Genomic DNA, 17490 nt, shown 5'->3' with positions numbered 1-17490 from the left:
TGTGTTTTTTTTAACAGGTATATTTTGATTGCAGTGCTTACAAAAGCAGCACATTGTTACTGTGGCTCAGTGGTAACTCTCAGCTCCAAGTCAAAAAGTTCAAGCTCCTCTAGGACTTGGGCGTACAAAGTTGCTGGACACTTCAGTGCACTACTGAGGGAGTGCTGCACTGTTGAGCTGCTGTCTTTGCAGTGAGACATTAAGCTGAGGCCCTATCCTGTTCAAGTGGAAATAAAAGATGCCACAGCATGTTTTCAAAGAAGAGAGTTCTCGCAGTGTCCTTGCCAACATTCAGCTGGCACTGCCAAAAAAAGTAACTGGTCATTCAGCTCGGTGCTGTGCCATGTATTAATTGGCTGCCATGCTTGCCTATAAAATGAATGACTACACTTCAAAAAGCAATTCACTGGCTATGAGGTGCTTTGGGCTATCTGAGGACATGAAAGATGCAGTTTAAATGTTATTCATACTGCAAGCTGAGACTGCAGCATTAACTAAGCAAAAACAGAAGTAAAGCTGACAAGATGATTGAGGCTGAAATAGTTTTATTGTAGCAATTTATAATGTCATCTGAGCTCATTTAGTTTGCAGCCTTATAAACACTCAAAAAAATCTGTATACATAGAATACTTAAGTTACACACTGGCATTTTCTGATGTAGATGAGAACACCCAAATTTTTTGTTCTACCACCAAGCTGTTTGATTAAAATATCTGATTTAATGAACTATTGGAACTTCCCCATTGAAAATGCCAAGGAAACAATGGCTGCCACTTGGACGGCTGGTGTGGTTTACAACAGGCTTGTAAATGGGTGCCAAGCACTTCTATCCAAACCATGAGAGGCTGCTTACATATGCAAATTTGGGTGATCTGCTGGTTGTCAGACCCCATTTCACAATTTAACTACAACTGGGCAAAAGCTGCTCCAAAAATGACGTGGAACATTTTTGTGGGGAAAATACTGCAGCCCAATGGGTAGGTCCCCCCCTTTTACTGAAGATTTCCAGCTCAGCTCACTCATGGAGCCACCAGATTTTTGTCCCATTGAGTGCTACTGGGCAGCTCACCGCCATATCCCAAGGAGGCCCAAACCTGAATCGGGCCTCCTGTTCAAGGGTTTGGACACAGCAGTTGAATCAGCGACTTCACGCTCATTTTGCTTGTATATTTAAAACTGCCCCCTGCTGAGAATAAAGAAATTGAATGTTTTGTTAGTTGGAAAAAGTAGCCTTCAGATTTTAAATTTTCACTTATCGAAACACATTCTCCACATGCTGGAAAGTCACAGTGTATAAAACTACTAATATTTGGTTACTCAAAACAAAGAATGATTCAATTTTAAAAAACACATTTACTTGACTGCTTTAACCCCCAATGCTGCCCTAGATTTTATGTTGTGAGGCAATATGTTAGACACGGTCTTCTTGGGAGAGTGAGCCTGAGGTACTGGCTTTTGTTTGTCTGGAATTTCTTTCTGCGTTTAAAGTTGCCACCAGCTGAAGAATTTCAGGGTGCTGAAATTTTCCTGTAAAATACAAATTCATATAAATGCAGGAAGGCAGCAATGAGAAAGTACCACTTATCATCAAACTAGTTATATATGATTTACTTTTAATCATAGGTTGGAATTTGGTACACTAATCCCATTTATTTAGCAGAATATCACCTAATATTCACTTAAGAATAGTACAGTGGGATTTTCTGCCTCTTCAGATTAAGATTACAAAGTGTAGACACCAGCCTTCAAGACTGTATGGAGCCCTAGCAGATAAGTAATGGGAATTAAAAAAAATTCTTCCAGTTGAGTTTTGAAGAACAATGTACCACAGTAGCTACAAGTTAAAATGTACAATTCAAAATACATTTTAGAATGAGCCGAGGAGAGTTCTAATGAAAGGTCATCGATCTGAAGTGTTTGTTTCTCTCGCCACAGATTCTACCTGACCACCTGAGTATTTCCGGCACTTTGTTTTTATTTCAGATTTCCAGCATCCGCAGTATTTTGCTTTTGTATTAGGGGGAACATTGTCCACCAACACCTTGATTTTAAAATGCTCATCCTCATGTTAAAATTCCTCCATGGCTTCACCCCTTCCTATCTGAACTTGGCAGTGTGAGTGCTCCTAACCGCACTGTTGAGTTCTGGAGCTGGCTGTCACAATGAATGGATCATATTACACATTGCAAAGTACTTGATTACTCAGGCAGGCAGGTTCTAATTACACATTCCAGACAAACTGCTGGATGTGTCTTGTCCTTCAAGGGGACCAATCAAATCTGGTTTTGTCCTCCAAGGGGACCAGTCAGAACTTTGGTGTTACAAATAGTTACAGCCTTAAGCAATCCCTTATTACCTTACTTAATACAGGACAAGAATAACATTAACCTTTTGTTGAATCGTAAAACTCCTGTAATCGGCCAGTCTTTTGTTCCATCTCTTCATATTCAAAAGCTTGTACAATCATTTCAAACTGATCCAGTTCTTTCACATATTTGGCTTCAACACTTGACTGGTTCTCATATTCCTGTAGAAAGGTATATTCAAATAAAAATACATTCCACTGCTTGCATTTACTGAATATACCGCATAGCAAAGATAAGAGGGCATATATCCATGAATGAAATTTTGCATAATGCATCACAGGTGTTAGCTGTCCTTTTACATCAAGTGTGAGCACAGTATTAATGATACGGGTGCTGTGTACAAGTACAAATGTGCTCTACAATTCATCACGATCACTAACTGGTGTAGGAGTAGGCCATTCAGCCCCTCGAGCCTGTTCCGCCATTCAATGAGATTATGGCTGATCTGCAACCTAACTCCATATACCCTTTGACTCATATCCCATAATAGCTTTGGTTAACAAAAAGCTATCATTCAGATTTGAAATTAATAATTGATTTAGCATCAATTGCTGTTTGCGGAAGAGAGTTCCAAACTTCTACCAGCTTTTGTGTGGAAGTGTTTCCTAATTTCACTCCTGAAAGGTCTGGCTCTAATTTTTAGACTATGCCCCCTAGTCCGAGAATCCCCAACCACCGGAAAAAGTTTCTCTCTACCCTATCTGTTCCCCTTAATATCTTGAAAACTTCAATCGGATCACCCCTTAGCCTTCTAAATTCTAGGGAATACAACTCTAATTTGTGTAATCTCTCCTCGTAACTTAACCCTTGAAGTCTGGGTATCATTTGGTAAACCTATGTTGCACTCCCTCCAAGGCCACTATATCCTTCCTAAGGTGTGGTGCCCAGAACTGCTCACAGTACTCCAGGTGTGGTCTAACCAGGGTTTTGTACAGCTGCAGCATAACTTCTACCCCCTTGTATTCTGGTCCTCTAGATATAAAGGCCAACATTCCATTAGCCTTTTTGATTATTTTGTGTACCTATTCATGACATTTTAATGATCTATGTCTCTTTGTACATCCACTGTTTTTAGCTTTTCACCATTTAGAAAGTATCCTTTTTAGGTCCAAAGTGGATGACCTCACATTTGCTTACAATGAATGTGCCCCTTCAATTCTCTATGAAACTGTTGCTAAATGGCTAAGCAATCTTGCTATCACTATTAATATGTTTTTGTATTTTGACCAAAATGTATTTTCCCTTCCTCCATAAGTACTAGTGCTGGTGTAAGATGTCAGCCTTGGCTCAAGCCCCAGTCCAGAGACTTAAACACGTCAGTGCAGAACTGAGGGAGTGCTGCACTGTCAGATATGCAGTCTTTCGGAAGAGACATTAAACTGAGACCCTGTCTGGCCTCTCAAGTGGATGTAAAAGGTCCCAATGGCATTGAGTTTTTCTGATGTATTGGCCAACCTTTATCCTTCAAATAACATCACTAAAACAGATTTGGTCATCTATCTCTCTACAGTTTGTGGGACCTTGCAGTGTGAAAATTGGCTATTGTGGTTTTCTACGTCACAACAAGGACTGCACTTCAAAAATACTTTGAGATGTCTTGAGGACATGAAAGGTGCTATATAAATCCAAGTTCTTTTTATTCATACACTGGCAGCATTCCAATTTCTTTCTTAAGTTCATAAGATACCATCATATGGTATCAGTGAGTAACAGCAGGCTATTTGACTCTGGAGGACATCACAGTTGAGTCCAATCCTGTCCTCATCTCACATCCACATGTTTATTTTCGAGCGGTTATGTTGAGTATAAGTTACAAAATGGTATTTCCTTCTCTAGTCCATGGACTCCCAGGTGACTGCAGTACCCCACCCCGCTCAGCTCTGCCCTCCAACCCTGCTGGCAGTTCTCTAATCTCCACCTCACTCCGTCTCGCACTTCAGAATGTTTGTTCCTTCATGAATAAAGCCTTCGCCATCCATGATCTCATCAAGGAGAATCAGCTGCTGACAGCAAACCGGCTGATGGCTGGCGATTGCTTCTCACTGAAGCTTCCTTGCCTGGCCACACATTCCACCCAAACTACTGTGGTGATGGCATAGCATAGCTCTCATTGCTAAAATCCCCCTCAGCCTGTCCCCTTACTCCTCTGGCGATCTCACCCTCCTCAATCTCTCCCACCTTATTCAAAATACTCATCATCTACTGTCCTCCCAAGCCCCATGCTGACTTATTCAATGAGACCTCCTTCCTCTCACTTAACCTTTGCATCTAGTGACTACTTATCTTCAATGACTTCAATCCACTAGTCGCCACTCTTCTCTGACTTCATTACCCTCCTGTTCTCACTCAATCTAACCTTTTATTTCAACTACCACTACTTTCAGCCAGCCTGTCAATCCCACCATCTCTCACAATCTCTCTACACCCAAGGTCTCAATCATTGATGAGGCTATCTGTGACCATTTCCTTGTTTCCCTAATCACCCATATGTCCTACCCTATCCTGATCCCACCACCCTTATCATTCATCTTTGGAAATCTCTCCTCCAGCTCCCACCAACTCACTCTCCCCTCCTCTGGCCCTCCACCTGTCACAATACCATTGTAGGTAACCTACTGAACCGTGCCCTCACCTCCGCATGCAACCTTGTTCCTAGCAAATTAATCAGTGTCTCTGAATCCTGTCGCTCTTCCTGGTAAATTCCTCATCTTTGCATCTTCAAGTCATTGGGTCGCAAACATGATGCGCAACAAGCCTACATAACAATCGTAAGATTTGGCACGATCATGTCCTGCTCTACAATACCCCACCTCAGCCAAAACCAACTACTACTCCAAAATCATCTTGGAGGGTAAGGCCAGCTCTAGGCTCCTTTTCTCTAGAGCTAAACACCCTCTGAAACCCCATTCTCTTGCCTCCTCCATCTTCACCTTGAAGTCCAAGGGGCTGAGTCTCTAAAATCAAGAGGATCTGCGCAGTTGCCTCTGCCAGTTTCTCGCTGTCCTCCGTTCCAAGCACCCCACTAATCCATCCCTGAACTCTCAACACTTTGAAGTTTCTCTCACATTTCCCACCTCACCTTTTCCAAATTCATCTCTTCCCCAAGACCCACATCCTACTCCATTTATCCCTTCCCCACTCCACTCTTGATCACTCAACTACCCCTCCTGGCCCCCATGACAGGAAACATTGTTAACCGTTCCATTTCCTCTAACACCATCCCTCTCTTCTTCAAAACCACTGTCATTACCCCCTGCCCCCCACATTTAAAAAAACTTGATCAATCAGTCCTCTCTATTGGTCTGACGTCCCCTTCAACTCTAAGGTCCTCAAGCATGTCACTGCCTCTCAGCAACATGCCCACATTGCCTGTAACTCCCTATTGGTATCCTTGTTAACTACATAGTCAAAACTGTAGAATACAAGTCAGAGGAGGTAATGATACAACTTTATAGTGCTGTAGTCAGACCACACCTTGAATACTATGTCCAGTTCTGGTCACCAAGAAATGAGAGAGATATTCAAGAGCTGGAGGCAATGCAAAGAAGAAGCGTAAAGTGTGAAATATTCCAGTAAGGCGGAGTTCCAGTTCAAGGGTTCTCTGTTTGACTCCTAGATCTCTTACATTTACATTGATACGGGACAAGTTAAAGGCACACTCTGTTTTGTAGGAGATGCAAGATCTACTTATATTAGCGACCAGTGACATTGAACCAAAGAATATACATCAGGCAAAATTCAAAAATATTAACACCTTGGGAGAATCTTAAAATAGGAACAATGCGAGGAGTCTTAATTGTAACACAGTAAAAATACAGGGAAGCAGAAAAATGCATAGGATGGTGTATTTACAGCTTAGGAGGGTTGAGAAAGGAAAGTTCAGGGAACATAGTAGTAAAAAAGAGAGACTGGGACATTACAGGTGGTGAAGATGATTCACTTTGCCTTCACACCCACTGCAGTGTGTCTACAACTTGTGCAAAGCAAAAATTAACAGACCATCTAAATCCTTTTCAAACTTCATTTTTGAAAAAAAAAATTGTTAGAAGAACTGACAGGTCAGGTGGCTCTTTGTTAACATTAAAAATGTAACCACTGTTTGGAGACTGGTAAGTGGAGTTCTGCACAGTAAGGATACATACTATGAAAGTGATGCAGACCAAGCAGTATAAGTTAGCTCTGCTGACTGCGTGTCGCTCTAACCAGATACCAATCTCAAACTAGTAAACCCCTCCCTTTTAAATCTCGAGGTTGCAAGGATGAGCAAGTGTCCTGTTTGCCTCTACTTGATGCTACTTTCTCCCATTTATCCCTCCCTTGTTGTAAAGCTCCTAATTTTCACTTGCTACCTACCCTACCAGCCTGGCCTGAGATCAGGAACTCATTACACTCCTCTCTAAGGCTACCATTAAATTACTGTACCCAGAATGTTCTATCATTCAGTAAGGGATTCTAGTATTGTTTTCAAATGCTCCTTTTAACCAGCTTTCAACAAGTCTGTATTTTAGAAACATAGAAAAATAGGAGCAGGAGTAGGTCATTCGGCCCTTCGAGCCTGCTCCGCCATTCAATATGATCATGGCTGATCCTCCATCACAATACCATATTCCCGCTCTCCCCATACCCCTTGACGCCTTTTGCGTCTAGAAATCTATCTATCTCCTCCTTAAATATATTCAGTGACTTGGCCTGCACAGCCTTCTGTGGTAGAGAATTCCACAGGTTCACCACCCTGAGTGAAGAAATGTCTCCTCTTCTTAGTCCTAAATGTCCTACCCTGTATCCTGAGACTGTGACCCTTCGTTCTAGACACCCCAGCCAAGGGAAACATCCTCGCTGCATCCAGTCTGTCTAGCCTTGTCAGAATTTTATACGTTTCAATGAGATCCCCTCTCATTCTTCTAAACTCTAGTGAATACAGGCCTAGTCGACCCAATCTCTCCTCATACGACAGTCCTGCCATCACAGGTGAACATTTGCTGCACTCCCTCTATGGCAATTATATACTTTCTTAGGTAAGGAGGCCAAAACTGCACACACTACTCCAGGTGTGGTCTCACCAAGGCCCTGTATAACTGTAGTAAGACATCCTTGCTCCTGTACTCAAATCCTCTTGCAATGAAGGCCAACATACCATTTGCCTTCCTAGCTGCTTGCTGCACCTGCATGTTTGCTTTCAGTGACTGGTGTACAAGGACACCCAGGTCCCTTTGTACATCAATATTTCCCAATCTATCACCATTTAAATAATACTCTGCCTTTCTGTATTTCCTAACGAAGTGGATAACTTCACATTTATCCACGTTACACTGCATCTGCCACTCACTCAACTCCTCTAAATTGCCTTGAAGCCTCTTTCCATCCTCCTCACAACTCACAATCCCACCTAGTTTTGTGTCGTCAGCAAACTTGGAAATATTACATTTGGTTCCCTCATCCAAATCATTGATATATATTGTGAATAGCTGGGGCCCAAGCACTGATCCCTGCGGTACTCCACTAGTCACCGCCTGCCACCCCGAAAAAGACCCATTTATTCCTACTCTCTGTTAACCAATTTTCAATCCATGCCAGTATATTACCCCCAATCCCATGTGCTTTAATTTTGCACACTAACCTCTTATGTGGGACTTTTTCAGAAGCCTTCTGAAAATCCAAATACACCACATCCACTGGTTCTCCCTTATCCTACCAGTTACATCCTCAAAAAACTCCAGTAGGTTTGTCAAACACGATTTCCCTTTCATAAATCCATGTTGACTTTGTCTAATCCCGTTGATATTTTCTAAGTGTCCTGTTATCACATCCTTTATAATAGACTCTAGCATTTTCCCTACTACTGATGTTAGGTTAACCGGTCTGTAGTTCCGTTTTCTCTCTCCCTCTTTTAAATAGTGGGGTTACATTTGCCATCCTCCAATCTGCAGGAACTGTTCCATAATCTATAGAATTTTGGAAGATGACAACCAATGTGTCCACTATTTCCATGGCTACCTCTTTTAGTACTCTGGGATGCAGATTATCAGGCCCTGGGGATTTATCAGCTTTCAGTCCCATTAATTTCTTCAGCACTATTTTTTTACTAATACTAATTTCCTTTAATTCCTCCTTCTCACTAGACCCTTGGTTCCTTAGCATTTCTGGGAAGTTATTTGTGTCCTCTACCGTGAAGACAGAACCAAAGTATTTGTTTAATTGCTCAGCCATTTCCTTGTTCCCCATTATAAATTCTCCTGTTTCTGACTGTAAGGGACCTACATTTGTCTTCACTAATCTTTTTCTTCTTACATACTTGTAGAAGTTTTTAGTCTGCTTTTATGTTCCTTGCAAGTTTACTCTCATACTCTATTTTTCCCCTCTTAATCAATCTCTTGGTCCTTTTTTGCTGAATTCTAAACTGCTCCCAATCCTCAGGCTTGCTACTTTTTCTGGCAACTTTATATGACTCCTCTTTGAATCTAATACTATCCTTAATTTCTTTTGTTAGTCATGGTTGGGCCGCTTTTCCTTTTGTGTTTTTGCGGCAGAAAGGAATGTATAACTGTTGCAATTCATGCATTCGTTCCTTAAATGTTAGCCATTGCCTATCCACCGTCATACCTTTTAAAGTAGCTCCCCAATCTATCATAGCCCACTCCCTCCTCATACCATCGTAGTTTCCTTTGTTTAGATTTAGGACCCTAGTTTCAGATTGGACTACTTCACTTTCCATCTTAATGAAGAATTCTATCATGTTATGGTCACTCTTCCCTAAAGGACCTCGCACAACAAGATTATTAATTAACCCCTTCTCATTGCACAATACCCAATCTGGGATAGCCTGTTCCCTAGTTGGCTCCTCAACGTACTGGTCTAAAAAACCATCTCGTACACACTCCAGGAATTCATCCTCCACAGTATTATTGCTAATTTGGTTTGGCCAGTCTATATGTAGATTAAACTCACCCATGATTACTGTAGTACCCTTGTTACATGCATCTCTAATTTCCTGTTTGATGCCGTCCCCTACATTACCACTACTGTTTGGAGGCCTATAGACAACTCCCACCAATGTTTTCTGCCCCTTGGTGCTTCTTAGCTCCACCCAGACTGATTTTCTGAGCCAATATCCTTTCTCACTATTGCTCTGATTTCATCCTTTACTAACAACGCCATCCCACCTCCTTTTCCTTTTTGCCTGTCCTTCCTAAATATCGAATATCCTTGGATATTCAGCTCCCAGCCTTGGTCACCCTGCAGCCATGTCTCCGTGATCGCAATTGTATCGTATCCGTTTTCATCTATCTGCACTGTTAATTTGTTTACCTTATTACGAATGCTTCGTGCATTCATGTACAGTGCCTTTAGATGTCTTTTTAACATTTTTAGACATCTTAACATTTTTTTGTACTATGGTCCTATTTATCTTCCATTTTTTTCGGACCCTATTTGTTAGTGCACTCCTTTGTTTGTACGCTCTGTCCCTTCCTGACACAATCTGGTTATCCTTACCCCAATTACTTTCCTGCACTGCTTCCTTGTCTTTTCTCTTTCGCATTCTAGATTTCTCTCCACCGGGACCCTCCCCCCACCCTTATTTAGTTTAAAGCCCGATCTACCTCCCTAGTTATTCAATTCGCTAGAACTCTGGTCCCAGCATGGTTCAGGTGTAGTTCGTCCCAACGGAACAGCTCTCTCTTTCTCCAGTACTGGTGCCAGTGCCCAACGAATCGAAACCCACTTCTCCCACACCAATTTTCCAGGATAGAAGATTCATTTTAAAGAAAACAATATATGTCAGTAATAACTAGTACAATATTTAGTAAAAGCAACCTATTGAGAAAATCTATGTTATCAAAGGAGGCCATTAGGCCCATTGTGCCTGTTGGTAGCCAGTGGCTCAGTTGGTAGCACTCTCGCCTCTGAGTCAGAAGGTTGTGGGTTCATAGTCCCACTCCAGAGACTTGAGCACATAAAGCTAGGCTGACACTCCAGTGCAGTACTGAGGGAGTGCAGTACTGAGGGAGTGCTGTCTTCTGGATGCGACGTTAAACTGAGGCCCCACCTGCCCTCTCGGGTGGGCATAAAAGATCCCATGGCACTATTTTGAAGAAGAGCAGAGGAGTTATCCCCGGTGTCTTGGCCAGTATTTATCCTTCAATCAACATCACCTGGGCATTATCACATTGCTGTTTGCGGGAGCTTGCTGTGCGCAAATTGGCTGCCGTGTTTCCTACATTACAACAGTGATTACACTTCAAAAATTGGCTGTAAAGCGCTTTGGGGCATCCAGTGGTCGTGAAAGGTGCTATATAAATGCAAGTCCTTCTTTGTTTCTGTTATAAAATCAAAAATATGAAAAAAGTGTTTTATCTTACTCAATCCATAGCTCACCTCCCAAAGCTCCAGCATCTCTTTACCCACATCATCACTTAAGAGTCCAGTTAAATGTTTCATAGCTTCCTGCAGGAAAACAGAACTTTTTGCAGCAAGGTACATTTGCCAAAGGAAGCAAGAACGTACATTTATACACAATGTTCTTCAGCACACACTGGGGAGTTAGAATGCTGACCTTTTTCCCTTTGGGAATGGTGGACGCTTTGGGTATTGCCAGCATTTTTTGTTTTAATATCAGATGCGCTACATTTGTAGATTGCTATTTTTTCTCTTTTTCTTGCCTGGTGTGTTTGTGTGGGTGTCTCTTGTGTCTTTTCACCCTCCAATATTTGCACATTCTTTTGTCCTTTTTATATCTCTCCATCTCCTTACTGATGACCTTTATATCGTTTAACAGTTTCCTCTTCGCAGTCTGCAGGTCAGTCAGCCAATTTACTCCCTCTTAGTGATTGGTTTATTTGTTTCTCTACCCTTTCCCTTTCTATTTTCATACTTTACTAAAACACCTACTTATTTTTTAGTGTTGGTTGGGAGCACAGGGATAGGACAACCAGAGTCCGGTAGGACTGGGAAGAGTGTCAGAGTATGGGAGTACTGGTGGAGGAAAATCTTGGGTTGCGGGATGTGAGGGGAAGAATTACCAAGTGTGGCAGTGGTGAGAGGGCAGTCTTGAGGTGTGTAAGCAGTGCGATGCAGAATGTGGGAGCATGGGACAGACTGGCTGGGTGTGGGAGTACTGACAGGGGGACCCTAGGTTTGGGAACAGTGGGAGGAAGATTGTGGGGTGTTGCTGAGAAAAACACATCAAGAGAGGTTTTCTCTGGGGAGTGGAGTGTGAGGGGAAAGGTATGGTCAGGATGGGGGGGGGGCAGAAGCAACAAGGGGCAACAGGAGCGAACAGGAAAGTTACAGGTGCTCAGGGCAAGAGGGAGCAGGAGAGGTGGGTGAAGAAGAATTAATTCCCTTAACTCCCCGGAAGTGAAGTGGTGCCAGCACTAAGCGAGAAAGCCTCCAATATTTAAAATACATACAAGTATATACTTTAAACAACAGGGCTCCCCCAGCTCAGTGCTGTGGAAAGCTTACTGTGATTCCAGCCCCTGCCTCAAAACCCAGCGTACACCGAGAAAAGCCACATTCCAAGCTGTTACGAGAAACCACCTTAAAGTTCTTTTAAAAGCAAGATAAGGACTTGGTCAGAGTTCATCTGGAGTATTGCATGCAGTTTTGGGCAACAATCCACAGGAAAGATATATTGGCCTTGAAAGGGGTAGAGCACAGATTCACCAGCAAGATACCAGGGCTTAAAGGGTTAGAATTATGAGGACAGGTTACATAAACTTGGCTTGTATTCCTTTGAGTTTGAACGGTTGAGGGGTGATTAATAAAGGTATTTAAAATGATTAAAGTATTTAATAGAGTAGATACAGAGAAACTATTTTCTCTGGTGGGGAATCGAGAACAAGAGGGCATAATCAGAATGGGCATATAATTGGCAAATGAAGTTCAACACAGATAAATGTGAGAAACATAGAAACACAGAAGATAGGAGCAGGAGCAGGCCATTCGGCCCCTCGAGCCTGCTCCGCCATTCAATGCGATCAGGGCTGATCATCCAATTTCAGTACCCAGTCCCTGCTTTCTCCCCATACCCCTTGATCCCTTTAGCCTTAAGAAATATATCCAACTCCTTCTTGAATATATTTAATGAATTGGCCTCTACTGTCTTCTGTGGTAGAGAATTCCACAGGTTCACCACTCTCTGGGTGAAGAAATTCCTCCTCATTTCTGTCCTAAATGGCCTACCCCTTATCCTTAGACTGTGACCCCTGGTTCTGGACTCCCCGACCATCGGGAACATCTAGTCTGTCTAGTCCTGTCAGAATTTTATAAGTTTCAATGAGATCACCTGTCATTCTTCTAAGCTCCAGCGAGTACAAGCCCAATCGACCCAATCTCTCCTCATACGTCATTCCTGCCATCCCAGGTATCAGCCTGGTGAATCTTCGCTGAACTCCTTCCATGGCAAGAACATCCTTCCTCAGATAAGGCGACCAAAACTGCACACAATACTCAAGATGTGGTCTCACCAAGGCCCTGTACAACTGCAGCAAGACATCCTTGTTCCTGTACTCAAACCCTCTCACTACGAAGGCCAACATACCATTTGCCTTCTTAACCGCCTGCTGCGCCTGCATGCTTACCTTCAGCGACTGGTGCACAAGGACACCCAGGTCTCGTTGCACTTCCCCCTTTTCCCAATCTATTGCCATTCAGATAATAATCTGCCTTCCTGCTTTTGCCACCAAAGTGGATAACCTCACATTTATCCACATTATTATATTGCATCTGCCATGCTTTTGCCCAATCACCCAACCTGTCCAAATCATCCTGGAGTTTCTCGGCATCCTCCATTACATTTTGGTAGGAAGAATAGGGAGGACACTTATTACTTGGAGGGTGCAAGTCCAGATGGGGTAGAGAAACAAAGGGATATCGGAGTACAAATACACAAATCACTAAAAGTTGCAACAAGGCCATAAAAAAAAGCAAACCAAGCACTAGGGTTTATTTCGAGAGGGATAGAATTGAAAAGTAAGGAAGTTATGCTAAACCTGTATCGAACCTTGGTTAGACCACAGAGTACTGCGTACAGTTCTGGTCACCATATTATATAAAAAGGATACAGAGGCACTGGAGAGGGTGCAGAGAAGATTTACAAGGATAATACCAGAAATGCGAGGGTATACATATCAGGAAAGGATGAACAGGCTGGGTCTCTTTTCTCTTTAAAAAAGGCTGAGGGGCGACCTGATAGAGGTCTTTAAAATTATGAAAGGTTTTGATAGAGTAGATACAGAGAGAATGTTTCCACTTGTGGGGAAGAGCATAACTAGAGGCCATCAAAATAAGATAGTCACCAAGAAATCAAATAGGGAATTCAGAAGAAACTTTTTTACCCAGAGAGTGGTGAGAATGTGGAACTCGCTACCACAGGGAGTGGTTGAAGTGAATAGTATAGATGCATTTAAGGGGAGGCTAGTTAAGCATATGTGGGAGAAAGGAATAGAGGGTTATGCTGATAGATTTAGATGAGGAAAGACTGGAGGAGGCTCGAGTGGAGCATAAACACTGGCATGGACTGGTTGGGCCGAATGGCCTGTTTCTGTGCTGTATATCCTATGTATGTAATCCTATGTATATAATCTTAAAATTAGATCTAGGCCATTCAGGAGCGAAATCAGGGAGCAGTTTTTAAGAATTTTTAAAAATTCATTCACAGGATGCGGGCATCGCTGGCAAGGCCAGCATTTATTGCCCATCCCTAATTGCCCTTGAGCCACCTTCTTGAAACACTGCAGTCCATGTGGTGAAGGTACTCCCACAGTGCGGTTAGGGAGGGAGTTCCAGGTATTTGACTCAGCGATGATAAAGGAATGGCGATATATTTCCAAGTCAGGATGATGTGTGACTTGGAGGGGAACTTGGAGGTGGTGGTGTTCCTACGCACCTGCTGCCCTTGTCCTTCTAGGTGGAGAGGTCACGGTTTTGGGAGGTGCTGCCGAAGAAGCCTTGGCGAGTTGCTGCAGTGGATCTCGTAGATGGTACACACTGCAGCCACGGTACGCCGGTGGTGGAGGGAGTGAATGTTTAAGGTGGTGGATGGGGTGCCAATCAAGCGGACTGCTTTGTCCTGGATGGTGTTGATCTTCTTGAGTGTTGTTGGAGCTGCACTCATCCAGGCAAGTGGAGAGTATTACATCACACCCCTGACTTATGCCTTGTAGATGGTGGAAAGGCCTTGGGGAATCAGGAGGTGAGACACTTGCCGCAGAATACTCAACCTCTGACCTGTCCAGGCAAAGAGTAGTGAAATCTGGAAATCTTTCCCCCAAAAGACTCTGGATGCTGGGCCACCTAACATTGGCAAACTCACTCCTTTCAGAGGGAGTAAAGAGAGCTAAAATTTTAAATCAGTTCAGGTTGAATTTTGAAAATCATCCAACAATTGTAGCTGCTATCTGATAATATGATTTTTCAAAATGTGGAAGCACTCTGTACTCAAACCATGAACCCCAGAATAAGAAAAACCATCGGGTCCCTGAAATATCCACTGAGGTAATTCAACAGAGGAAGTTTCTATCGGAACTTACTTCTTCTCTCCTGTGCTTTTCCTCTTTACTGATGTTGTCTGCTGGCGCTATATCACCTACGATGCATTCCGCCATATCATGAACCAGGGCTAATTTTATGCATCTGTAAATGAAAAGTACATTATTCTAATTAGAATGGAAAGGAGAAAAAAAAGCTATGTTGTTAAGTTTTGCCATCAAATGTCAAGCCAGCCTCTTTGTTCTCTTGAGCAGGCTGCCAAAACTCACAAGTTCCTCTTTATAGTCCTCAATGCAAATTAGATTCAACAAAACTAGCAGTATATAAATTACAGAATTATAAAATAATTTATTAAAAGAACATTAATCATGTGTAGTTTCACTGTAAAGTCTCACAGCTTCAGTTATAAAATACATCCATCTAGTTCTCTTGCAAAGGACTCCTCTGTAGAACCAGGGCTGTCTGAGACTTCACTGAGATAAACAAGAAGGAAATTCACTGACGTCAGGAGAGACAAAATCCTCCCTGAGCACATCTATGAGTGGTCATTGAGTAACACAGCATTTTGTATACAAACTAACACAGAGCCATATTTATCTTAGTACACCAATCACTGCTATATCTTACTGCATTCTAGCTATTCAGTGCAGACTGCTTGGCAAAGGAAAAGATATTCCCAATTTATATGTATTCAGAATAATTATTGCTCAGTAGTGGCTAGAAGAACTCTATAATGGGTGTCATGAATCTTATCATGACTCATGAAGTAACACTGGGCGGCCAGCTGGTGGCGCCGTCCAAGGAGTATCAATACTCGGGCGTGGGCCCAGCTTGCTCAGGATGTTTCTGTAACCAGGAACTAGTGATTGTAACTAGAAATCTCATGGTTTTGAAACAGTTGATTAAAGCCTTGTTTTATACTCAAACCAAGCGCTCGGTAGTCTTTTTACATCAATGGGGACTTTCATCTTGTTTAATAAATATTAGTTACCAATGCCTGGGCCTGCAATTTAACAACACGCAAAATTGTCAAAATTATCAGATTGGACTGTTCGTGAAACAGCAAAAAAAGCAACTGTTCTAAACTCAATTCACAAAACTTTTAATTTTAATCTCTTAAAAACTAAACTAATTTGGCTGTGATTTATGCTAGAGTAATTTGATAAGCACTGTTGATTTTAACAAAAACAGAAAACTGTAGGGTATTATGACTTAATTTCAATAAACAAAAAACTTTATAGCTATTTCACTCTGTTTAAATAAGTGATGTATTGAGGACAAGTTTCTGAGGGACTGCACCTGTCTTTGTTGAGTTTTTGATCTTCAGTTAAGAATGCCATAACAGCCATCCTGTACATGTGATCTGACACGCTCTCTGGCTTTTTCACATTTCTATATACCCAACCTGTTCGAGGTACTCTCTGCAGAAACAAAAACCAGAGCATTATACACTTTAAAGACTCCTAATGCATTTCATTATATTATATTCACTCCTGTTCCCCTTACCTCTATAAATTACTCAAACTGTTCATAATACTGTAGATTCCTTGCACTAAACACCTTACAGCCTTAGTAAGTTAAAGTTAACGTGAGGAGTATAGGTGGAGCAAAACTAATCTGATCTATTTCCAACAACAAACTTATTTTTAAAGATATAGGGGAAGAAATTCAGTATTGCCCCGTTTGGGGCGCGATTATCGGCTGGGCACAAAGTTTAGCACCTGGCGCTAATTATCATCTCCGACTGCAAACTTGGCTTTTATCGCCAGTGGAGATGATTGGAGCGCTAATTCAGGCACTGCACACCTGTCTTAAGGTGCAAAGGCCGAGGAGCGAGGCGCTACCTCAGAGCGCTGGCGAAGCTCGTGATGTCAGTCAGCAATGGAACACAGACACACTGGCGCCAGCCAGTTCTTAAAGGGGAGGGTCGATCTTGCTCTCCATCCACACCCTGCTCATTGCAGCTTTGAATCTCGGCCTGGAGAGACCTGTACATCAAATCTGTTGGAAAGAACAATGGAGAGGCCCAGGGAAAGAGCTCAGAGTGCAGCCCCCATCATCTCTTCTAAATCGATGCAAGGAAGATCAAATCAGAAAGAATCTGCAAAGTGCTGCTCAGTACCCAAAACTCTTCAACGCAGCTTTGAATATCTCCTGTAGTCTCTCTCTCTCTCACTCAGAATGCGTGGTACAAAAATCTCACCGACAAAAAAAGGTAGGAAGCGGTCGCCTTTAAATAGCGCTCCCCCAGTCCCTTCCTGACTGCATAATGCTCCCCTCAACCTGTCGTTGCTAGCGGCAGGCGGTAAGACAGGGGGCGCCACTCAATATCCGGTCCGGGGCGCTACCGGGGCGTTGCACCCTCGACTGACGTCACGATCTGCGGGCACAGGAGATCGTGGCAGTAGTGTTTAGCGCCGCCGCAAAATGTCTGGTCAATTTCGTGAGCGGCGCAAACATCGCCGCGCACAGGCGCCAATTGCTTTGTGCCCCTTAAGCGCCCTCTTAAGGCGCTAACGGGAGGTGCAAGCCAACCAAATTTTTCCCCCATAAAACTTTAAATTAGATTATACAATAATATTTTCATATCATTTTAAATATTATGGGGTGAATTTCCACAGACGATTTCCCGTTC

The 17490-nt window shown here is 42.6% G+C and overlaps 1 protein-coding gene across 2 annotated transcripts in view; it reads right to left on the bottom strand.

Annotated features, from left to right (window-relative positions):
* Positions 1-528: 528 nt before the first annotated feature.
* hddc2 (HD domain containing 2) overlaps positions 529-17490 on the bottom strand; it is a 29112-nt gene continuing 12150 nt past the window's right edge. Inside the window, exons 2-6 of one of the 2 annotated variants that reach the window (XM_085997207.1) lie at positions 16155-16276; positions 14897-14999; positions 10740-10808; positions 2389-2527; positions 529-1527 (exon numbers count right to left, since the gene is read on the bottom strand). In XM_085997207.1, coding sequence (XP_085853333.1) covers positions 1412-1527; positions 2389-2527; positions 10740-10808; positions 14897-14999; positions 16155-16276 — 549 coding nt within the window. In that variant the 3' untranslated portion in view covers positions 529-1411. The remainder of the gene's footprint in view (positions 1528-2388; positions 2528-10739; positions 10809-14896; positions 15000-16154; positions 16277-17490) is intronic. The other variant, XM_085997208.1, reaches the window with a different exon arrangement.

Source organism: Somniosus microcephalus, chromosome 9 (genome assembly GCF_052327205.1).
Source record: "Somniosus microcephalus isolate GS21.2 chromosome 9, FLI_Smic_1.0, whole genome shotgun sequence".
NCBI lineage: Eukaryota > Metazoa > Chordata > Chondrichthyes > Squaliformes > Somniosidae > Somniosus > Somniosus microcephalus.
This window is presented reverse-complemented; position numbering and strand designations above follow the sequence as displayed.